At 39.4% G+C, this 25,607-nt stretch overlaps 3 protein-coding genes across 3 annotated transcripts; 1 reads left to right on the forward strand and 2 right to left on the reverse strand.

The window, feature by feature from the left end:
- Nucleotides 1-112: 112 nt before the first annotated feature.
- On the forward strand, nt 113-21,849 carry nonC (serine/threonine-protein kinase Smg1). The gene is made up of 10 exons (XM_017622009.1): nt 113-274; nt 377-818; nt 901-3,259; nt 3,337-6,990; nt 16,752-17,089; nt 17,222-18,020; nt 18,503-19,078; nt 19,154-20,203; nt 20,276-20,741; nt 20,803-21,849. The coding sequence occupies exons 1-10, from the start codon at nt 235-237 to the stop codon at nt 21,006-21,008; spliced, it is 9,930 nt and encodes a 3,309-aa protein (XP_017477498.1). The 5' UTR covers nt 113-234; the 3' UTR covers nt 21,009-21,849.
- LOC108367404 (5-hydroxytryptamine receptor 2-like) lies at nt 9,260-9,920 on the reverse strand. Its single transcript, XM_017622011.1, has one exon. The coding sequence runs from the start codon at nt 9,763-9,765 to the stop codon at nt 9,364-9,366; it is 402 nt and encodes a 133-aa protein (XP_017477500.1). The 5' UTR covers nt 9,766-9,920; the 3' UTR covers nt 9,260-9,363.
- LOC108367403 (histamine H2 receptor-like) lies at nt 11,497-12,898 on the reverse strand. The gene has a single exon (XM_017622010.1). The coding sequence runs from the start codon at nt 12,472-12,474 to the stop codon at nt 11,848-11,850; it is 627 nt and encodes a 208-aa protein (XP_017477499.1). The 5' UTR covers nt 12,475-12,898; the 3' UTR covers nt 11,497-11,847.
- Nucleotides 21,850-25,607: the final 3,758 nt, after the last annotated feature.

Raw genomic sequence — 25,607 nt, forward strand, 5'->3', positions numbered from 1 at the left:
CATAAGAGAAAGTCTTTTTCCCTTTTTTGTGTATTTTCCAATAGTTTCCAAGGAATTCAAAAACAATTCTTCTACGACTTGTTGTTATTTCTACTCACTGTGGCAACACTACGCAAAATTGCATTTGTTGTTTCCGTCGCTTTATCTTGCACATTTGTGTAATTTTCCGTGAAATAAATTTGTGCAAAACAATTAATATCTGTTATTTTAACAATAAAATATACTTCTAAACGGATGAGTGATGATCGTAGAATCCAGGATGTGCGTTTGGGAGGTAAATACTAAATTGATTGAATATGTTTTAATTGTGTACATGTGCTGAATTTTCATCGTTTCCTCCCTCCCTCTTTTTGCAATCCACCCGCTTGGGGATAAGGTTCGATCAACAACGTGCGGACTTATTCCCAACATAATAATTTGCCATTGGGCGAGATGTCTTCTACAGGAAAGATGCCATCACTCATTGTTTCACACATCTATGGAGAAGACATGAAAATTTCCAAATTGCTGCGTCGTCTGCAATCGGAAAACAACGCGGCTGCTGCGCTGGAACTTTGCAACAAGTTGGAAATTGCTGTGCGTGCGCAAGCAAATGCAACATATATTTGTCGCACATTCGATTTGTTGATGGATAACATGATAACTGTGTTGAAGCAATGCCCGGAAGATTGTCTAGCAAAGGCTAGCACAGTGATGGGGGTAATGGGCTACATAAATCGCAACGATTTTCCAGTTTATAAGAATTACATTATGAAGTCCTACCAGGGATATAAATCGATTAGAAAATATATGATGCTAGCGTTGAAGACTACCTTCAGGTAATATAAATATTTTATGGTGGCTAGTCCCACATATGCAACACATATGCATCTATCTACACAACTTGTTTTTCGTCTATAGCTGTGATGCTGTAAATTTGGATCTCAGCGTCTACAGCGAGCGGCTACTGATCGTGTTGAAGGACTACTTAGAGAATGCTGAAGTTGCTAACACTTTTATAGCAGTATGTGAAGCGATTGTGGAATTTTCAAAAAATTATAAACGTGCATTCGAAGCTCATTTCACGGATATAGTGGATATAATTGTGGGCTGGCATTTGGAAGCCGAGCAACCGGCTAATCTCAAGCTTCAATGTTCAGTGGCGCTGCAAACGTTTGCTCCGTACTTTCTAAAAGAATTAGATTTCACATTTGGCTTGCTTGGTCAATTTCTTGAGGATATTGTTGCATTGGGGGATGAAATATCACAAGGAGCTTCACCCATTGCAGGCGAAGGAGCTGCACATTCTAGCCAAAGCAAAGTAGAAATGCGCACAGGCTGTTTTATCGGTGCATTTAACTCTATACTAAAATCGCTTTCGAATCGTATGGAATTTGTCGGTATCATCGTAGGACAAAATATTGTAAATGAAGCAGCTATGACAATTTTTAAGACGGCGGAACAAACGCTAATGGTGGCTTTAGTTACCGAGGATACTATCATGAATATTAATGACTTCTTCTGTCTGCTCTTTTCCAACAACTATGATATAATGAATTTGGTGAATATCGAGGACTTAATAGCATTGCAAATGAAACAACTTCATTACTTTAGTGACTCGCCCAAGCTCAGTCTGCTTTACTTGATACTTTGCGTTTTTCGGCAGTTGCGCACTAAACTGCCTCTGTCTGCAGTCACCTTGGTGTTCGAAACAACACACAATCCACTTGCCACTATTAAATTTACAAACAATGATAAGCTACGGCGTATGTTCCTGAAAGTATACCATGAAATCTTAATGATAAAGAATGTGCCCTTGCTGCAGGAGACTTATCGCCACATAACTGCGGATATGTTTAAAACAATAGCGATCTTAAAAACGCATGACGATCCAGTAACTGGAAATTGCAGTGAGGTGTTGCAAGCGGAGTCGACGCTAAATTTCTATTTAACCGCTTTGTCTGTATTGGCCACCCAAACTTCGTCGATTATCAGCATGTATGCGCTGCATCCCTCGATTTTGGAGCTGTTGATTACTAATTGCAAAGCCGGTGACGTCCAAATGTGGCAACACTATCCCACACTACACAACGCCTTGCTAAATGTGCTAGTAGTGCATTGCCAGAAAAACCACAACTTTCGACCGACCTCGCGTCTACTAACTGAACCGCTATTTGCATCGAAACACGCGTTAGATGAAAATAATTCACCAACATCAGAAAATTTCAGTTTGATTTTACAATTTTTAGCTGAAATTTTATGTGCTGCTGGTGCTTTAAATGTGACCAACTTGAATTTTTTACTCGACTGGGTCAGTTATATACTCATAGAGTGCCGCGAAAACGCTGCTGTGCTAGAGCAACATACCAGCTTTGTAAATATTTGTAAATCCATCAGCCAAGCGGCTTTTATATCGCCGCTAAAATGTGCTAAATGCATTGAAATTGTGCTTGAATACGCGTCAATAAACGCAGAAGTTTTGGACTATTTCCGCGATGTTGCGACCATTATGCTCGATGTAACTGAAGCATTAGTACGACGTGCTTACGCCACCATCCTTGGTAAGCTGCCACTCACAACATGCCTTACGTCTGTGCGGCTCACTACTGAGATTAGTGCCCGCAAATCACAGCTTAACGAACTTGTGCAGTGGTATCGTTCAACTGCTTATTATGCGCCGATGCGCAATAAATATTTTAAACCATTTCTTGAGCGTATTGAAAATGATAAAACATGCGATGAATACGAGCCGCTATGCCAATATTCCAGCGAAGTATTTTCGAAATGTTGGGTGGCGCGTTATCGTGAAAACTCGACAGCCTATGAAGTTGCTGTGCGGCGTAGCTGCCACGCGCTTGCGCTTTGGCTGGAATACGAGGCGGCACGTCAGTGCGTGTGCAACAAGTTACGCACCACAATCGGAAAACCGCAAGAGACGTTTCTAGCTATTGAAGCCATAATTTCAAAATATGCGCGCATATTGTCTACCAAGAGTGGCATTGCCAGAGTTTGCAATGTGCGCCAGGTGACACTGTGTCACTTGATGTCTTTGCAACGTAACACGCGCCTGCTGTTGGGCTTTATCGATAGTCTAGAAAAGCATATTTACAATGCAGCCGAAGGAACGGCGTTCGCTATACCAGCACTTGATAAACCAATTAAGACTTTCTTCCGCATAAACGCGCACACTTGCAACGAGTGGTTGAATCGCATTAGACCGAGTGTGAATCTGATTGCAATGCACAGCATGATGCCGGAGCTTGTCATACGGAATTCGGAGGTAAGTGCTGGAGTTTGTCAAACCTTTAAATATTTAATATCATTTCAATGCATATGACGAAATTATGCGTATTGCAGGCAATTCTCCGCATGGACAAACTAAGTGACGTACAGTTGGAACACACCATTGTAACGATGGTTTGGGCGTTACTTTGCTGCGACGAGCCCTACACGCTGCAAGGGCTGCACATATGGCTTAAATCCAAGCACCCGAAAGTTGCTAGACGCTGTGTGTGGATTTTATATGCCGCTGAACAGGCTTCTGGGAATAAAGAGCAAGCTGCGGATAACTACGAAGCTTTTCTCGCCGAGCACGAGTCAAACTTAGATGTGCGCATTAAAGACTTCGTTGTCGATCAGTTAATATACTGCCTACATTACACTAGCCAGTGGGCGCGTTGTCACAGAATGCATGCGCGTTACAAAAAAGGTCAAAAGCCAGATGGTTTTTATTTCGAATTAGCTGAGGCGCTTGTGAATGATTACGAAAGTGAGGCGCGCCGAAGTGTTGCGCTGCAAAGTGCTATTATGGACTTGTCCAACTGGTCGCAGACCGACAGGAACGATAGCAGGGCCGCGCATGCGCCAGAAACTTTCTCTTACGACTACATTACACATCAACTGCAAGACGCTTGCGTCACGCATGCGCTGAAATGGGACGCCATCGCAGCGCCCCCACTTAGCGAGGAAGTGCAGGAGTGCATACGTAGTGGTGTGCAAGAACTACCCTATCACAATAGTGTGCGTGTCGGTGAGCATCGCAATGCGTTAAGTGAAATTCTCGTACTCAATCATGTGGCGCAAAAGTTGAGCTCAGGCCAGCACTTGCATGCTGACAAAACAAATGATATATGTAGTTCAAAAGGCACTGAAAAATCGACTTTTTTGCTGAAGTCTTTGCTATGGACTTTGCTATTTGAGCATCGGAAAAGAGCGTCTGCCGACATGCCACGCCATTATTCACTTTACCTTGACGTGGCGAACAGCGCGCGTCATGAGGGTAATTCTGGTTTTTGTCGTTCGATGTTGCAACGCTTCTTCCGGCTAAAGGGATTTGAAGATTCGCTATCCGAAGTATCACGGCAGCTGCGCGAAAATGAGTACACTGTGAGTGTACGTGATGCGGATTTGATACGTGGCTTTAGCGAGTTAGCCAAGTGCTCTTACATCAATTCGGCTAATCAAATGAACGCCATCAGTCTGGGGGCTGCATTCTGCACGCAAATCATACAACAAATACAGGAGCAACCGAACACAACATATCCATCCAGCAGCGCAGACATGCTGCTGACACTGGCTGATTGGTTGTCGCCGCGTGTTGGTGTCCCTTTAACTTGCCACAGTGTAAGTGGACCCAGCTTGGCAAATAACAACGTCAACGCAGCCTTGGCTCTTAAAGAAATACAAGAATTATTGCAGCATCTGCCCGATCTGTCGGTGCAATTGGTGAAAGAAAGTGCTGACGAAGCAATAAACACGTTGATACCACCGGCGGAGAAGGCGATTGGCAAGCTGATCAATGCCAGCATCTGCCAGCAAAGAAATTCCTGCGAAGCTTGGTTCGCCTATGGCAATTGGTGCTATCGCTGGGGTAAACGTCTGATGGATGCAAAGAATACAAATCAAATGAAGAGCGGACTGCCACAACGGGAAATGCACGCCATACGCGATATCATGGGCGGCAATGTCAGTGATGATGAGATCAACCAAGTAGTCAGTGTACTGAACGGCCAGCAGTTGAGCAGCATCGATGCAGAGGAGGATATAGAAAAGAGCGAACTCAGTTCTAGCGAATTGATAGAGCACGCCTTGCGGCGCGTGGACGTACTGGCTGATAAGCCATCGGAGCAAATAGCAAGCATAATCAAAATCTGGCGGCAGGCGCACCGCAGCATCTATGTCTATTACGAAATGGCTACGAAAGCGTACTTCAACTATCTATCCATTGGCAATGAGCAATGTGAGACGAAAAACGCACCCAGTGATTGCACTTCCGTCACGGTAACATTGCGCTTGCTGCGTTTGATTGTTAAATATGCCGCTGGACTGCAAGATGTACTTGAGGAGGGCCTGCGCAACACACCACTGCGACCTTGGAAAGTCATCATACCGCAACTCTTTAGCCGGCTCAACCATCATGAACCTTACGTGCGCAAAAGTGTATCTGATCTACTCTGTCGCTTGGCACAGGATCGACCGCATCTAATCATATTTCCTGCGGTTGTGGGTGCGCATCAGGAATCGAAAGAGTCAACGCCAATAAGCGATAATTTGTTCAAGGAAAACAACACCGGAAATAACAAAGAGCAGAAATGTAGTACGCCACTTTCAAACTGTTTCCGCTCATTGTTGCAAACGTTGTCACAGCAAGCGCCGGACACTGTAGCGCATGTGCAACTGCTGGTGAGGGAATTGAAACGCGTCACCCTGCTGTGGGAGGAATATTGGGCGCACTCGCTCTCGCAATTGTACAGCGAATACTCGGCACTTTTTAACGCGCTAGAGGCAGAACTGAAGAAAGCTGGCGGCACAGCCACAGAAAAAATAATGTTAAAGTATTCGATATTGATGAATCACGTGGTTTACGATATGCAACGTATTGCTGCCGTCACTAGCAAAACGGCTGATACCAACTATGAGCGAAATTTCCAAGAGCGCTATAGCGCGCTGATCGCCAGCACAATAAACGAGCTAAATCAGCCTTTCAATCCCGCTAAGCCTTTCGATGGCTGGGTGCGCATCAAGCAGTTATACAGCGTTTTTCAGCAACGCTCACTGCGTGGCTATGCGTCCACACTGAAAATCGCCGACCTCAGCCCAGCGCTGGAGAATATGCGCAATACAGCCATATCCATGCCAGGTGTCGACACATACGCAAAGGATCCGGTGTATATAAGATCCGTAGACAGCGCGGTACATATTTTGCCCACAAAGACTAAACCTAAGAAGTTGGCTTTCTATGGCAGTGATGGACGCAAATACACCTACCTATTTAAAGGTCTGGAGGATCTGCATTTGGACGAGCGCATAATGCAGTTTCTCTCCATTTCCAACTCGATGATGGCGCGCACGTATATGGGTGTCGATTCATTGCAGCGCACACGCGCCTTCAAAGCGCATCATTATTCCGTCATACCGCTGGGCTCACAATCGGGTCTAATCAGTTGGGTTGATGGTGTCACACCGCTCTTTGCCATCTATAAGAAGTGGCAGCAGCGGGACGCTGCGTTAAAGCAACAACAAAAGGAACGTCAAGCATCACAGCAAGGTGGTGGACAACATGTGGATATTGCACCGATTGCTACGCGCCCTTCGGAGTTGTTCTACAGCAAGTTGACACCCTTACTAGCTGAGCAGGGCTTGAAAATCACCGATCCGCGGAAGCAGTGGCCACTTGCAATATTACGCCGTGTGCTGGAGGAGCTAATCAAAGAGACACCAAGAGATTTGCTGGCTAAAGAGCTGTGGTGCTTTGCTAATACCGCCGTCGATTGGCGCAACTCAGTGCGCAGTTATGCTTTATCCATGTCTGTGATGTCAGTCATAGGCTATGTGATCGGCCTGGGTGATAGACACTTAGACAATGTGCTGATTAACTTAACTTCGGGTGAAATTGTGCATATCGATTATAATGTATGCTTTGAGAAGGGCAAAACTTTACGCGTGCCCGAGAAGGTGCCGTTCCGTATGACACCCAACTTGGAGGACGCTTTGGGTATAACCGGCATTGAGGTGAGTGGAAACAAATTCATAATTGATAAAGAGAGCGATATATCCAATCTATAAAGATAGATATAGTCGATTGGGAGAGATGTAATCAATTGAGTAAGAGATAATGTAAGGAGAGATGAAATCGATAAGAGAGAAATAGTAGATAATTAGCTAAGAAAGAGGTAAATAGCAGCTAAGCTTTACAGCACTCGTTAAATAAATCACAAAACCAGAGACTGGTAAATTCATTACAAATTACTTTTGTGTAACCATGTTTAAATTACTAGTAATTTTTAAGCAAAAAATAAAACCGACTTCAATGCTCATATAAAAATTTAAGATTATCGTTAATCTCTTCATGATCCAATGAACGGATTTAAATTAAGTTAGAATGGGACCACCTGTCAGGTGACACCTTTCCTTTAAAAAAAGGATTATAGTAATCGGTTAACGTGGTCGTCCAAAGTTAAGCGGTAACATACATAAAAAAAATATTCCGACGATATACAAACTTATGGCGTTTTTTTTTTTTTTATTTAAAAATTTTACCTTACATTGTAACATTTGCACTAGGTTACTTTTCATCCAGAAAAATGGCTATATTAGTATTAGGTATTTTTCTTAGTCGGAGGGCGATATTTAGAGAAATGAACACGTGAAGCTGTGAAAGGGCTGAAGAAAACAGGCCAACATATTTTTCACATATAGCTCCCATTCAACTGATTGTTCAGATATGCGATTTTTTGTTATAACTCTATTCTATATAAGCTTTATATCCTATACCACTGATTGCTCAGATACCAGTTTTTGCGATATATCTACCGGTTTACATACCGATCACACAGCAGTCAAAATCACTTAGTTTGGTGCTGTATAAGGTATATCTTCCATACCTCTGATTGTTTAGATATTATTTTTTTATACATATGTATCTCCTCTATCTATGTATGCTGTGAATATATAAATTTTTTCAACGGCAGTAATCTGTTAAAGTAAAATTTTCAGAGCTTCATGAAAGGTATAAAGCCTTCGGCATAGCCGAAGACAGCGCTGCTCTTACTTGTTTTAGTTTATTGAATGTTTATTATTTTTTTTTTTTTATGAAAATATAGCTGATTACTCAACAAACACCATATAAGTCACAATTTCAGACTTTGTAAGAAAATTATGAAAATTCTCCAAAATTTCACCAAAATGTTTAACTTTTTAATCAACATCTTTACAAAATGGTATGTATGCAGTTTTGTAGGTCATTGAAATTTAGTATGATATGGTGAAATTTAAGTAGCTAGGACTTACCGTTGATTTTTGTATTTCTTTTTTTTTATAACGGTGTACGATTTTTTTCCATACAAAGTAGGTTCTAAAATTTTTGTATATGGAAAAAAATGTGGAATATGATCAACAAAAAATTGCCAAAAATCAACGACCAGCTACATACATACCTTAAAAATGCACTTTACTATACAAAAATTAAAAAAATGCAGAATTTTCACAATTTTTACATAAAATATGAAATTTGGATTTAAATGGTGTTTGTAAGTAATCAGCTAGCTATGCTTTCAAAAAATAATAAGCCAAAATGCCGCGTTCCGGTTCATATTTGGGTCACCGTATATTCTCATAAAATAAAAATAATAGAAATCGGTCCAGTATTTTAAGACTTTTCGGATTAGAGAAAATTATTTCAATTTTATATACTTAACACAGTCCGACATGAAAATTTTCACCGATTTTTAATAAAATACGGCAAATAGCGAAATGGGCAAACTTTTTTTGGAAAACGGCAACACTGGTAAATAGATAGAGAAAGAGAGATCAATATATAAAGAGAAAGAGAGATCAATATATAGAGAGAAAGAGAGGTAAATAGAGAGAAAGAGAGATAAGTAGATCGAGAAAGAAAAAGAGAAGATTACAGAGCTAAAAAGAGAGCTAAATAGATCGAGAAAAAACATAAAATTGCAGAGAGAATGAGACAGAACAAAGAAAAAGAGAGAAAAGGAGAAAGAGAAAACGGAGAGATAGAAAAAGAGAGGGAGAAAAAGGAGAGAAGGCAAAGAGAGTAAAAGAAAAGGGAGAGAAAGAAAACCGGCACAGAAAGGAAGGAGAAAGAAAAAGAGAGCGACAAAAAGGAGAGTCAAAAAAAGGGAAAGAAGATGAGAGGGAGATAAAAAAGAGGAAGGTAGAAAGAGAAAAAGAGAGAAATCGAAATAGAGACAAAGAAAAATAGAAATAGAGAAAGGGATAGAAATAAATAGAGGGAGAGCGAAATATAAATAGAGGGAGAGCGAAATAGAAATAAAGAGATACAAAAATTGAGGGATAGATTAAAATTTGTATTTCCTCTTTATTTACCATTTTTCTTAAATCTACAATGGCTCTTCGCCTCAGTCATTTTTGTTCTTGACTAGCAACTGCTTGCTCCAACACATTCTGCTTCACGTTGATCGGGGGCCCGGTTCCTTTGATCGGTGCTGCCGTGGGCATCGGGATAACAGCTATTGTAATTGTACTGTTGCGTCGCGATAAACTTTGTATTGAATTCACACTACACGCTATCAAATCCATAGCATTCGGTTTATTATGATTCGGATTTTTGCAACGCAACAAACGCCAATAAGCTCGACGAAAACTCTTATTCTTCCAGCAATATATAATTGGATTCATAGCTGAATTGAACATGGCTAAGGAGAAGGCCATTTTGTATATCACCAATGATATGTTGTACACTTTTACTATCTCCAAGCAGACGACAATGAAATAAGTGAGCCAGCAAATGGAGAAACAACCCATTATCAAAACAACAATCTGTGAATGAAGAGTGGAAAATTTGAATATGTGTGTGTACAAAATTTAGTGATAAGGAAGTAAATACGTAAAATAGAAACATTTATGGATGTGCATTAGGGCGGGCCAATTATTATTTTTTTTTTTACTATGCGCGTATAGCATAAGAGGGTTCTACGTGTAATTCTAAGAAAATTTGCTGGAGAAACTATGGGTCTGAAATCAATTAAGAGTTTGCAAATCGCGAAAATTGGTTTTGAAGAAAATGTGAACATTTTTGCCGTTGCGTTTAAGAAAAAGATAAGTGCAGAAATGGATTCCTCATACCAAAAAACCCTTGTAGCATATCTTTACACAAAATTTAAGCACTTTACGACACTTTCTTCTGCAAATGTGCTAAGAATTACACGTAGAATCCATGTACACGCGCACAGTCGAAAAAAGCTGTCATACAAATTGACCCGCCCTAATGTGCATATGTGCGTGGAAACATAAAATATCCGAAACCGCAATTGTAATACGTTGACGAGTATTTTTTTTGAGGCGTGAGTAGCGTAAATTTTTATTGGCAGCTTTATTTATTTACTAGACAGCGATTTATTTTATGTTTCTTCATGTTGTTCGCATAGTGGAAATACTTTCACGAACGCTTGTTGGTTGTTATTAATATAAAAGGCGGCATTTTGTCTTTTTATGCCACAGATAACGGCATGGTTGTTGTCTATTTATAGGCGCACTCTCCCACATGCAACGGGGTAATGAAGGCACTCAGGCTCGCATAAATAGGTGTGCTTGATTTATGTAAATTCTGTATTAAAAACGATTTTGGTTTGGGCAAAGTACTTACAGTGGCAGGCAAATAAATAGGGGTGCGACATTTAAAAATTTTTTAATTTTTTTATTTAATTTTTTATGAAAGCCAAAACCCAATAAATACCAAATTTCATACTTTATTAAAAAATTGAAGAAATTTTGACAAAGTTTGCCTTTTGACGATTTTTTTCGCTGACGGTAAGGAAGAAAATGCACGTAAAAAAATAAAATAAAAATAACTTAAGATCAACGGTAAGTCCGGTAAGTCCAAGTCACTTCAAATTTGCTCTAAAATTTAAAGGGCTGCAAAACTGCTTTCCTAGAATTTTTTTTTAATTCTGAATAATTTTTTTTTTTAAATCTTTTTCGAAGTTTGATAGTAGTTTTTATAGATCGTGAGCTATTCTTTTATAAAAAATAAAAAAAAAATTAAATGAACAAAAGAAAAGCAGCCAAAGCTTGTTAAAATGTCGCGTTCCCTTTTATTTTCCCGCCATCGTATGTAGTTAAAAAATATCTCCTTTTTCGAATTCACTGAAGTCCGTTAAAAAGACATTTTAAAATATCCGGGTATACGGTTAATATCGGTTCATTCGGTTATCCGCATATCCGGATTTTATCTGTCCGTATACGCGAATATCCGAACGCATGTCCAGATATCCGAATATACGGATAGCCTGAGCTCTGATGTAATCAATGATACTTGGTTAAAAAAAAAAATCCGAGTGTGTCTACTTCAATGCCAGCTTGTATACATACATATACATATATGTATGCACCACTATCTAGTACACCCTTATTCGTCATAAAATTGTTAGAACAAAAACAAATAGCTTTTGTATACATGTACATACTGCATTATTGCTTTCTTTTCCTCAACCGCTCACCTGCATAGACTTCCATTCTGGTATGCGGCGTCCCAGCTTTTTGCTGCTGCGTCTCTTCATTTCACGATTGCAACGCGATGGTTCCATTTGCTTTGCGGCTTCACGCATTATACGCCAATAAATCAAGAGCATGAATAACCAGATCAACACAAAGCCCGGTATTATGACACCAGCCATATACCAGATGGGCAATACCTGATAGAATTCACATTCAATGGCAGTTTTGAAGCGATTGCTGAAAACCGGTATGATGGCCACCGTCGCACCTGCCGTCCAATTAAAGGCGATAATGAGAAAAGATACGCGGCGTGTCATGAACCTAAAATGACAACGGTACGCGAGTACTTAGTGTAAAAATGTCGCAAAAAAGTACCCAAAACTTTAAAACTCACCGTCTATAGTGCAACGCATATACGATTGCTATATAACGATCCACAGCGATTGTAATGAGTGTCATTATGGAGACGCAACAGGAGAAAATGATGAGAACGAATCGCAGTACGCAAAACAGTTTCGACTGTCCGAGATTTGAGCCTAAATAGAAGGCGATATGGTAGGGTAGCAATAGGCCAACTCCGAAATCCGATACGGCGAGCGATAGTATGAACATATTTGCGATTAAGCTGCGCAAGCGCCGACACGTAGTAATGGCCAATATGCTGAGTGAATTGCCCGCAACTATGCAGATCATTATGAGTATGTTGCATGTGACCCAAAAAATGGTCGATGTGCCGATGCCAGCAATGGAGACGGCGGAAACATTTAATGCGGATGATGGCGTTGTGCTCGACTCGGCTAGGGTTGTGGATTGGATCAATGCTAAGACCGTATCATTTATAATTTCATACAAATCGAATTGATTCGTTGCCATTGCTGTTTGTAATAGTTGTTGTTGTTGTTGTTGTGGCTCTAAATATTTTGACTCCCTTGCGTCGTTACATGTTTTTTGATCGATTGCGTGTAGCATTTGATGATGATACTCCAATAGGTTTAGCGCTATTGCTGTCGCTGACATTTAATCAAAGCGGCAAATCAGCTCGTCGTCGTTTCAACGAATGAGTCTATTGTATTAAGTTTTGCCGCACCACTACAAATTGTTGTTTATCGCTGCGCAAGTTGAACATAACTGTTCTCTCATTTAGTTGCTAAATCTATAACTGGAAATTTTAGTCGAATCCAAGATAAACGGAACTGCCAGTTTTCCCACGCCACTAATATGTCCCGCCGTTTTGTAAATATCCAATCAATCATCGGTAAAGACCCGCGATTTTATTGCTATACTGGCGATAAGCGGATTTTCGTTTTTGGTAAAAGTGGAAGTGATGTTAATCTGTACTCATTGTCAGTGATACATGTGTTGATGTCGATTCGAATGGGATTAATCAACATTAGAACGGTATTCTTTTAGCAGGAAAAATCCACGACACTCTCTAGTGGAATGTTCCACTTTTTTTTGCTTAGTAAGCGATTTTTCCCAGAAACTTGTATCTGAACAATTAGCGGTATAGCTTATACGTACGTGATTTTGAATAAAAGTCGTAAAAAATGGCTGCCCAAAGTTTCAAGAAAAGTCCATTTAAAACATACTTAAGTATAAGAAATTTTTCTGATCAATGACATTCAAAGGATTTCTGTGTAAAATCTTGCAATGAAACTGTACTTACTTGGTAGAAACCTATAATTGGTTTCGGTTAAGGGCAGAAATGACCCAAAATTCGCTTACTAAACTGTAAAAAAAAATTGAAATAAGTGAAAAAAGATATGCAGTAAGTAAATTCTATTCAATTAATTTTTTTTGCTGCTTTTATTTTGTTATTTTTTTGTATTTTTTTAAGGAAGAAAGAATTTACCCATTTATTTATTAGAATTTGCGTGTTTTGCGCTCTCGGAGCTAGCTTTTTACTTCTTCACTCAAAATAAGAATTTTTTGTGTTAGTCGCAAGGCATATAATTAACAGGTAGTAGCAGTAGAGCAGCTGATTTGATTTTTTTTTTTCAGATTATTTGGTCTCTAAACTGTCAAATATTGTTGATTTTTTTACATAAATTTTAATTGACAAATTTTTTGCATGTGAATCTAAAAAAAAGTGATTGAAACCAGCCTTTGAAACGTTTGCTTAACTCAGGAGTATAAAACCACTAGACCACCAAGTCCCTTAGGGGGGCCGGTATGCTTACGCGCGACTAATAAGACCAAGCGTCTAAATGCATGCTATGTACTGCTGCATGTGCACTTCTCAATTGCCATATAATAAATATAAATTATAATTTGATAGCAATTCAAAGTTTGCCCGGCCTAGTCTGATGCATCCTCCGGACAGTGCTTCCGGAGTTTTTTGCGGACTCTGCGTGACTAACCTTGCGTTTACGTTATGCTGAATGGTGGAAACTAGACATTGAAATGACAAAAAATATATGTCATTAAAAAAAATGCCATGTGGAAATGATCTTAATGACTATTTTTAATGTAATGACACGATTATTTTTTAATGCCCGACTTTGTCATTTGTAATTTTTGCCATTTAATGCCGAGTGGAAATCCAGCATTAGACAAGACAATTGAGAATATGTATTAGTTGTCACCAATGTGTATTAGTGTTAACCAATTTTTCATAAATAGTTCTGCGTTTTTTTGCCTCTTCCCCAAATTAAACAAGTCCTTACCGAATTGTGCAATTTAATGTACAATTCACCGTGTTCGAAAAATCCAAGACAGTGACGAAGACAACGAGAGTGTGAATGTATTGGCCACAGTGCCTACTCACTACTTTTTGTTCGAATAAATATAGTTTTTATAAATACATAAATAAAAAAAAATCAAAACTGGCGCGACTTTCTTTCTTTGTAAATTTGTTTCATTCCAGAAGCATTAATACATCCTTTGGAGGGCCTAATAATCAGCGTGAATAACTCTGTGAGCGGGGAGGCCAGTGTGTATTTACAAAGAATTTTTTTTATATTTTACATCGCCCAGTATGATATTAGAAAAAAAGTATACTATTTTTTGGCTCCTTCGATATTTACCAGTAGTAGGAACAAAATACACATAAATGTTTGATATGCCTTGGTTAGTCGCAACTTATTGATGTACATACATATGTACATTAGGGTGGTCCAAAAGAAATAAAGTCGGAATTTGAATACTCTCACCCTCTAGAATTGTTTTATGCCAAAAAAAATATACCCCTGTTTTTTTTTTTAATTGCCATCTCAAAAAATTAATGAGGTCCCTTAAAATGTATCATGTATCTTATCTAGAGAAAAAAAAGTTTTTCGTAGAAATGGTGTAGAATTTTTGGAAATCAGTATTTTTCGATCGGAAAACTCTGTTTCTCTTTAGGAGACTTCCAATAATAACACCCAATTTTGTATTTAAGCATTTTCTAATATTAACTTCCTTGTTGGTTAAAAATGTTTTTTTCTTATCGGAAAGATGGTAACTCAAGGGTGGTCCCATACTAATTTGGTTTAGTTTTGATAGTGGATCGTGAAGAAATTAACGGCACGTCCTAAATTTTTATGTGAGCATTGAGGTTGGATGTATTTTTTGCTTAAAAATTACTTGTGACTACATAAATGTTTGCGTTTGATCGACTTGTGCATTCACTCATCATTCGTTGTTACGTTCGTCTAATTTGTGAATGAGTAAATAGTGATGGCTGCTGTGACTGGGTATTGGAAGTCCGTAGGACTTGGGTTTGATCTCTGCTGATCTAAATTAGAATAGGTTTTTTGTAACAGCGATCTCCGTTCGGCACGCAATGGCAAACCTCTGAGTGTATTTTTGCCACGAAAAAAGCTTCTTATAAAACCATTTGCCATGCGAAGGCGACGTAAAATTGTAGGTCCCTCCATTTGTGTAACAACATTTGCAACTTTCAGAATATATCGATTCCTTTGAGCGAAATGATCGATCGTATATGCCATTTTTTCGAAATTTACTTTTTCATTCAAATTTGTTCTACACCCCACAATGCATTACCTGGTAAAATATTATAGGTGCAATCCCTATAGTTAGGCCAAAAATTTACTCTATATTTTATCGTATGTTATAATGCATTTTTTCTTGTGTAAAAAAGTAGAAAAACGATCTCCTGTATATGTAATTTGGTTTCTGGCACATGCGATAATTTTACGCAAAGGGGTCGATATACTAGACACTAAATAGTGAAAAAATTTATTTTCGCTAACAAACTCACGAAAATGCTACAATATTATGAATTCAACCTAATAACCTGAAATATTGGGCGTTATCAGCGTTCTCAAGTGGTAGGTGGAAATGATTGAGCACAGTGTTGATACCCGTATTAACTGACGTCTAATAATTGTCATGGGGGTCGGTCAATTACGTACGTATGCATCCACATACAATATGTACATACAGTGGGCGAAAAAGTTATAACCGTACGACATTTTGGCAAGTTATACCATATTTTTTTATGTTATTTAAATAAGGTTATTTTTTTATATATATGTATATAGTGCATTCTTTTACAAAATCTGTGTAAATCCACGTTTCAAACTTGTGCATTATTTAAAAACTTTCATAAAAATTATTCATATTCTGGGTGTGAAGTTTTGTAGATGTTTGAATTCTAGTAGAACAAAGTGCAAGTTTCAAATGGCTTTTCCAATTTTTTCTTGTCGAAGATGTTACAATTTTCCTTCATTAAAAATAAATTGTGCTTATTCGTTATATGGAAGCAAATAGGACGAAGAATAGCTAAAAAATTAACGGTAGTTTTCAGCAATTTGAAACTTGCGCGTTATTCTACTAGAATTAAGTGAGCCACAAACTGCATACTCTGAATCTTTCTAGGAAATCTAATTAAAAACGCTAGAAATTTTTACTCAAGTTTATTGATTTTTTCTTAAATATTGCACGAAGTGTGAAACTTGGATTTACACGGGTTTTGTTAAAGAATGAACACAATTTTTAAACGACTTCAAAAAAAGGGGAGGTTATCAATTCGTCGGAATATTTTTTTTTTTATGTATGTTATCGCACAACTTTGGACCACGTCAGAAGTCGTCCCATACTGAATTGGATTAGTTTCGATCATTAGAGCATGAAGAAATAAACGATAATCTAAAATTTTTATATGAGAATTTTTTTATTTTTTGGTTTTGTTTTTTGCTTAAAAACTACTTGTTATACAAAAATAAAAAAAAATAAAAAAATAAAATGTTAAAATAAAAATATACATACAACCAATTGTATTTCTTGTATCTAAGTATTTTTATTTCTTTTTTTTTGCAAACTTTCATCATTTATCGTAATTTTTCGCGTAGGGCACATTCCGCTTGGGCTGCGAGCATGTTTTAAAAATATTGCGCAAGGAGCGTGAAACTTTGCTCACTTTGCTGGAGGCATTTGTGTACGATCCCCTGGTCGATTGGACTGTGAGTGATGATGGTACAAGCACCGTACCACGTGCCACATCAGCCCATGCTGCTGTGTTGAGCCTAAATGCATTAGATGCGACAGCGGCGGTTATGCAAAAGGAAGGCAGCGCAAAAGTCAATGGACCTATTGATGATGCTGTGCAACGCAAACAGAATTGGGAATGTACGCGTCAGTCGTTGGAAATGCGACTGAATGAGCTAAAACCTTATTGGATCCAATACAGGTAAGGTCGCTAGCGAAAGTGACGGTACAAAAACGAAAAAAAAAATTAATGGACAAATATTAGAGTTTCTCACTCAAAACTAAATGTTTTCCGTTTAAAGTAAAGTGCAAAATCATATTTTCTTTCCTTCAGAGATGAGCTGCAAATGCGTCTAACCGAAATCGAAGATGCGCTCGATCACCTGATTGCACTACAAGCGGAGATCCGTCGAGAAGAACAAGAACGCGATCGCATTTCTAAGCAATGGGCTATGATACGCGAACTGCAAGCGCTCGGCACTGCGATGGGCAGTCACGCCCTCAATACGATTACCGATCGTCACAACACTTGCAAGCACGATAAGGAAGCTTTCACTGCAGTCAAGGAAAATGTACAAAAATATCAGAAGGATACTTTTATGCTGCTCAATACATACTTTGAACGCTTGCTTACCGCCTATGCCACAAATGAGCTATCGGCACTGCAAATGCAACTCTGCGATTTGCAGCATAATGTACCAGCGAATGAATTCGAATTGCTACGCACTCTGCTCGAGCAGAGCAATCAAGAGCAATTGTATGCGCAATGTGATTTCACGCGTAAGGAAATGGACAATACGCTCTATCAGCAGTGTCGTTGTGCCCTGGAATGCATCGATTTGCTGCAACAATACACAGGTGTAATGCAATTTTATCCACGTTCGCGTTTACTGCAAAATCGTTTGGTTAAATATGAGAAAGCTTATCGCGAATTGATAAGTGATGAGTGGAGCATGGCAGAGCTGCAGAAACAGTTGGAGGAGTGGCAGGCAGGTGATGAGCAAGTTAGTGTAGTAGACACTGGGAGGCGACATATCGTGCAATATGCAAATGGGCTGGAGAAGGTTTGGATTGAGGCGAATATACAATTGACTACGGCGATTAATGATTTGAATGAGCACTCCAATCAAGTGGTGAGTATAGAGGGGATGGTTATTCACTGTAGCTATGTAATTGTTTTCTTGAATTAAATTGAAAATTTTTTTTTTTGGGGGGGTAGGCAAAGTAAAGTAATGAAATTGTCGAACAAAAGCTTAACTATTTCATAAGCAGGATGAGAACTGCTTAAAAGATGAATTAGATATGTGATTGACTCAGTGATAGTTGAGGGGCGGGATTAATGCATCTGCACAAAATGTATTTCGTCGATGCCTTTGCGAAAAATTTTGCATATGTAGCTGCGCACATACTTGTGCTGCCCTTTTTATTCGGGTTTATCGAGGAATTAGCATGCTTTTAGGCGCTAGGTGTTAAAAGTCGCCTCCACATTATGTAAAAATTTAATGCATACCTTAAGGCGCATATCGTGTTATTATTACAAAGAGGCGAAAATTTGAAGATTCCTGCCACTTACGTTCATTATTCCTTTGCTAATTGTCTAATGCCTTTCTTGCAGTCAATCTCATTTGATGCCGCCGTCACTACGATACACACATTCACTGCTGTGAACCCGGACAGCCATAAGCAAGCTGTGCAATCGTGCATGCTTGAAACATTGTCAAAAGCCAACGATTCATTCTTGCTCTTCGAACAGGACGCTTTTGAAACTGAGGATCTCTTTTTGCTCAACCAACAAATGAATTTCCTCGAAATGTTGCATCAAATGTGCCAGGTAGCCTTCCCGGAGGCCGATCAACAGTACTACGACGATTTTCTCTCACTCTCCGAGGCACTACAATCATTGCACAATTTGAAAACTGCCTTTGAGCTAACGCTGCCGGAACGCATGGTGCGCCTATTCATGCAGGATAATGTAGAAGAAGTACGAACGGCTTTGGCTGAGATTTGTGCCTACCAACCACACGTTGCCGAGTCGGCGCTGCAACTGAACGATGACAGCGCTGAAGTGACGTTGCTCTTCAACGAAATTTATGCGCTTTTCGATGATTTCGAAAGTCGTGTTAGGCTACTGAAATCAACGGTGGAGCTAATGCTGGAAAATATGAACGTTTCTAATTTCAAGCAGTTTGTGGTAAATGAGTTTGCGTAAATTTCTTTTCTTTGATGCGATAGTCTATAACCTTTTGTATTTTTCCCCTACTTAAAGCAATCCCACTATCTGGGCAACACCATTGATGACATTTCAGGCTCGCTGAAATACGAAGTGATCGTTGATGTTTTCCGTTTGGCCCGCGATAATGTGTTTGCGCTAGTACACAACGACGTGCAGCGCATTTACGATTTGCGCCGAATTTCAGCACCGTTAAGTGGCTACATTAACACGCTACAGCGCTCTATACTTTGCGGATTGCCATCGCTTTTTGCACACATGCTACTTGACACTCTTACAGCACTCACAGCTGCACAAGGCCTCAATTTGCGTTGCCTGGACGCAACAACCCTCCTGAATGCAAAGGGTCTGTGCCAGAATCTGCTGCATGCGCTGCAACAGGGCTTCAGTGGCAAAAACTTCCAAATGCAGGTGCTTTTGCGCACTAAATTGGCCGAGCACTGCGCGTTAGTGGGTAGCGCACACTATTGGTTGAATGAGGTTCAATTGCAGCAGTCAGACACACAGCTAATGTATGGCTTTCCGAAGGATAAGCTGCTCAAGTCCGTGCAAGCATGTAGCCAATCGTTGAGCGTTTGGAAGCATACAATGATAAAAATCCACGAAGATGTGGATGAGTATACGGCAGCTGTGACGCAGCCACTCAACTGGGCACTGCAAACCAACAGCAGTCTGTTGCCGTTGCAGGAGAATTTCATGGAATGTGTAAAGGCGCAGGTATTGCGCTACAACGCACTGTTGCAGCTAACCACACAGATGTACGATTACGCCAACGCCTTGTTGCAGTTTGAGTTGCTGCAGAATAAGGAGAATCGCCTGCAGGCCGACAACGCTTTTCTGGCTGTGCTGCAACAGTGGCAAGATGCCATGGATACTATGCAGCAGAGTAACGCAAATATTACACCTATAGAGCAATCGATTGTGCAGCTGTTGGATCCGGAGGGCAAAGTTGATCAGTGTTGGATACAGAATGTTGCTGGTTTGCTGGATGAAATGACATTCACGGTGCAGCGCAAATTGGCCACGCTCGAGCACGAGGAAGAAGCATTGAAGGAGGGACTTTTCGAGCAGGGCCAACAGATGCTGGTGAGATGAGCTTACTTTTATATTTTTGTATTCAAACTAACGTGTATTTTTTCTAAAATGTTTGCCATATAGCCCCTTCTGGAGCATCAAGTGCGCAGTGATATGCGCCAACTCTTCAAAGCAATTACCAAGAACGATCGCAATGTACGCAACTCAGCTGCTGTAGACAGAGCAGGCTTCGCAGCACACGCACGTGACCTTCAGCACGCGCTACGTTTCTTCCACAACAAACTAAACGAGTTACAAATGCAGCTACTCTCTCGCAATACCACCGATACTACTCCCATAGAGCTTAAGGCAAAGGTGCGCGAGCTACTATCGTCTCATGAACAAAATTACGCAGCCCTGCTAGAGTTGGCACAACGATTCAAAGTCGAAGACTGCGAGAGTTCGACGAGCAGTGTAACTGTGGATTCGCCCTTGCGTAACAGAGCCAGCTATGCGGCAGCTTTGGAGGGTGTCCAAAAATCGACAACTAGTAATAGAGAAGAAGTGCCAGCGATTACAGCAGTTGATGATGTCACAGGCGATAAGAAGGGTAAATATGGGTACATATATTACAATTCAAATTATATTTTCAAATTCTGTTTATATTTCAGCTGCCACTACCAATAATCCTGGCGAGCAAAAGCGCAACGCATACGCTGTGTCCGTTTGGAAGCGTGTACGCATGAAATTGGAAGGTCGCGATCCCGATTCGAATCGTCGTTCTACTATTGCCGAGCAAGTTGACTATATCATACGCGAGGCAATGAACCCCGATAATCTAGCTGTGCTCTACGAAGGCTGGACTCCTTGGGTGTAAATGCTTAATGAAACGGCTTCATACATGAGAAGCCTTAACTTAACTCAATTCAGCAGTAGCAGCAAAAGCAGCGCGACTACACTCAACGAAGTGGACAACAGTTAGCGGAAGATAATCAAGATCAGTGGTAGATATCAGACGAAGGCGAACAAGTGGAAGCTGATCATCCGATACATACATACGTATATACAACAATCACCATTAATATCAGTGCGACGTCGATGGGATGCCAGAGGGAGCAGCTATTAGCGGGAAATATTTAAACATCAAAAATGGAAGGGAGTAACAATAGAGTGCTGCTGCCTGACGCACACCTATTCCCCAATATTATAACTACCAAAAAAAAAAGTGGCAGTCAATTTTGTTTCATACAGCTGGCAAAGACGTTGGGTGGATTGTTTGTTGGGATGATGGGGTCGAAAAGTAAAATTCAGTCACTAGCTAAGCGTGTCAGCATTTCGACAATTGTCCGTTACACTTCACTGTCATTTGGCATATAACTGGATTTTGCGTTGCGGTTTTGCTGTGTGAGAGTGTGTGCAGGGTTGACATATGATTCGTTATGCTGGTGTAGTGCTGTGTGTGGGGGTGAGGTGAACGTTGAAAACTTGTTGTGTGCGCGCGCTTTGTGGCTGGGTTTCTTTGGCAAATTTCAATCTTATAAAATTTACTTGTTTTAAATTTTCTTTTCACTATAAATTTCCTAATTGTTTTGTCGATATACTCTTATAGCATTTGCAAGTAAACTCTTTGGTCGGAGATTTACAACGACATCTGTATTAAACTATTTGGTGACCTAATTTTAAGTTGGCCGTGAAATAATAAAAATAAAAGCTATACATTCATTATACATAAATATAACAGCTTCTTCGAAATATAAATTGGTCTGTAATCAAGAGATTGTTTATTGCTTGGGTAAGGAAAAAAATATGCGTTTGTTAAGAAAAATTAAATGAAAATATTTATTGGGAGAAATGTTTTAGTAGCATTATCTGCCAATAACAAGCGAACACCGGGCAGCTACAGTTAGCATGCCTTGTCTGTTCGTCTTCCAAGCGATAGATGCACGTGTATCGTCGATGATATACACTGGACTGTATGAACCAAAACTAGTCAATTGCTTTTTCTAAAATTTTTGGCCCTATGTACATATAATGGATTTATTCAAATCAATTTAAATAAAAGGTCTGAAATTTTTGAGAAAAGGCAAATGCTTAGTTTCAATTCCTACGGTCCACTCACTGTACCACATAAGTTTGCGGACAAAGAAAAACTAAGCGCCAGGCAGCACCTAAATTTCTCGTTCCCACGACAGTCGGGTTTACGTAAGCGGAATGACGCAAATTTATATCTGGCCAAGGACTGTTACTTCAACGTCATTGGTATATAAAACAACAACCTAAATACTCGTAATGTTCGTTCACGAGCTGGAAATACATACATACTTATTTTGGGCTACGTTAGAGCCTTTTTGTTTGTATTAATAGGCGTTAAACCTGCTACTAGTGATGTGCGGTTCCGAGTATCTAATAACCAGTTCTATCGAGTCCGGTTCTAAGGAGCACCGGGAATTTGATAGCGATTTGAAAGCGTCAAAGATGAGAAAGAAAACTATAATAACATTAAGTTCAAAGAAAAAAAAAATTACTCAGACTCAGAACTCAATATTACGCAAACAAATCGAATTTCAAGTCGATAGCATAACAAGTTAAATAAAAGCTTATAAAGAAACTATGAAGTTGATGTACATAAGTCCGCCAGATCGCGTATATGGCGGCTATAAGATATAGTGGCCCGAACCGAAAAAATTTGGTAGGTCAACTCAGAACTCTATATTACAAACAAATTGAAGCAGTTAAGTATTGCGAAGGGTTAACATAGTACGTAAATGTTAATCCAACTAAGGGTTAAAGGATAAATGCTAATTACAAATAATGAATAGTGATACATAACTTAACCTTTACTAACTGCTTAAATTCGTATATATCTATACCCAATTTCGGGCTGATATTTAGACTTTTTGCCAAAACATGAAATTTTATTGCCCATTGTGCAATGAGGTGTTTCCTGACATATTTTCGGTTCTGTAGGATCCGTTTTCGATTATTCATTTCGTTTTACTTATTTTTGGGGGTATTCCGATATCATTTTCCAGTTCTTCTGGAACCGTTTTCGGGTCTTTTGGAATCAAGTTTCGGTTCTTCCGGAACCGTTTTTCCGTTCTTTTACAATCGAGTTTCGATTCTTTCGGAACAGGTTTTTTGATTATTTTAGAATCGAGTTTCGGTTCTCCAGGAATCGTTTTTCGGTTTTTTTTTTGGAGTCGAATTTCCGTACCGTTAAAACTGTTTTCCTTGGCAAGAATCAGACCGGTGGGTTCTCTTAAGCGCCCGGTTCTTCGGTTTCGGTCCTGTTCAACACTATCTGTTTCAATTTCCAAAACGAGCCATTGACAAAACTTCAGGGCTCTCGTCACGTAAAAATGCATATTTCGGATTATAACAGTCGTGAACATACTGATAGTCTCGTTAATCGGTAGATATCTCATAGCTGTTCGTGGTGTAGTGGTTAAATAGGTATCTAAATTCCTCCACTACGTTCTACCAGTTCTCGGCGAAGTTATTGATACAGTCTCTTCTATGCTTTAGCGGCAATAGCGATTGTTTGCGCTCAGACGAAGAACACAAGTTTTCAAAGAAAATCTTCAAAATGTTTTGCTCATTGACTGTCGAAATTTGGTATTTATTCATTGCCATTGTGAATAGTGTCGCCGTTGATTTCGAAAGGGTAAAAACTAAACTAAAGATGGTTAAGTATCTTTACTATAGTTTTTTTTTTTGATTAATCTCCGTCTTAGAAATACACTGGTAACTCTTTATATCATGAAGTTATGTCAAAATAACCAATTAATCAATAAATTCTCTTCCAATGGGCACTTTTAATGTCTTCTGCCATTTCATGCGCTACAAAGCAGTCGAAATACATGGCAGTTGCAAGGACATTAGCAGGAAAATAAAAAAAAAATATGTGCCAAGTAATGTACTGCTAATGACATGTTGTAAGTAATTAACACTCATATTCCCCTCCCACTTTGTGTAGCATTTGCTTACGTCAACCATGAATAATTGGTATTTGATTGGCGGATGTATATTTTGCTGCTGGTGACATTTACACTGCCATAAAATAGGCTCAAACGCTTACCTATGCTTACGGGTTCTAAGCGCTTTACATAGTCCACAGAAGCATTAGCAGTTGAAAGCTAAATTTATTGGCCGGTATAAATATTTATGTATGTATGTGCATTAGGGTGGTCCTTAAAAAAATCAAATGAACGATTTTCTTTAGTCTCACCCCTTCAATCGGTAACACCACTGTCATATATATCACATATAAATTTTGGTACCGATTGGAGACGGTTAAGGCGTGTCGCACAGAGGGCAAAGTTCAGATTCTCTATGGAGACTCAAAAAATTAAAATAAATATAGATATATATATATTTTAATCTAATACCCAAAATCGATACAACCATAGTCGAAAATATCACATATAAATTTTTGTCCCGATTGGAGTCGAATAAGGGATCAAAGGCCAGATATCTCCAAGGACTCAAAAAATTAAAAATATGTGCTTTCATTTAATTCCCAAAATCGATACGACTAAAGTCGAGGATATCACATATGCATTTTATTCCCGATTGAAGTCGGTAGAGGAATCTAAACTTTGCCCCTGTGCGACGCGTCATAACCGTCTTCAATATGATATCTTCGACAATAGTGGTCTCAAGTTGCAGGTCCCTGTGAGTATTTGTTTCTTCAGGAAATTTCCTCGTAAGTATAGTCTTAAAACGTCCTAAAAGGGAAATTCGCGCCAGAAGCGGCAAACCGGACAACTAATTCGGTTTCAGTTGCATCTACGTCTGTACAACTTACACGAGTCGCTGTAACATGTCGCTGGCGGTGGGTGTACAAGACGTTCTGCTTACGATCGACGCTATCTAGTGGTAAATGCCAAATCATCTACGACGGACTTCTTTGGTCAAAATGTGTGGTATGTATATCCGTCCTATTGTCAATGCATAGACTTAACTTCATCTATTTGTACTCTCCGCAGCGCCTTTCCCGAACTAAAGTTTCAAATTGAGAGAAAACACGGCGAACAGGTTGGTTAGTTGCAGTGCTTTCTAGTATGTAGCTGAATTTTTATGCACTTTTGATGTATTGACGTACTTCGCTTATAGTACAAAGCTCTTGATAGTGTTACTACTTATATATATGTATTCCTAGTCTTTTGTACCAAATATTTGCAAACCCTTAGCATTCACGCAGGAAATGCTGGACACCTTCTTCGCTGATAGCTGCGACAATTTTGGTTAAAGAGAAATCCTATTCGTACCACACTTTCACCTAGGGGCCAGTGCCTCGTAGTGGTACCTAAAATTTTGAATACTTCTATCCTCGATTTATTAAGCAAATTCAGGGCATTCACCCTGTTATCTTGCAAGTCTGTGAATCTGACCACTTGTTTTTGCCAGTCCGAAGAAATGCAGTTTAAATTCTCTTTGAATTATTTTCTCAGTCCAATCGTTTCGGGCCCATCTA

Source organism: Rhagoletis zephyria, unplaced genomic scaffold, assembly GCF_001687245.7.
Source record: "Rhagoletis zephyria isolate East Lansing unplaced genomic scaffold, Rhagoletis_zephyria_1.1 Rzeph_scaffold_02667, whole genome shotgun sequence".
NCBI lineage: Eukaryota > Metazoa > Arthropoda > Insecta > Diptera > Tephritidae > Rhagoletis > Rhagoletis zephyria.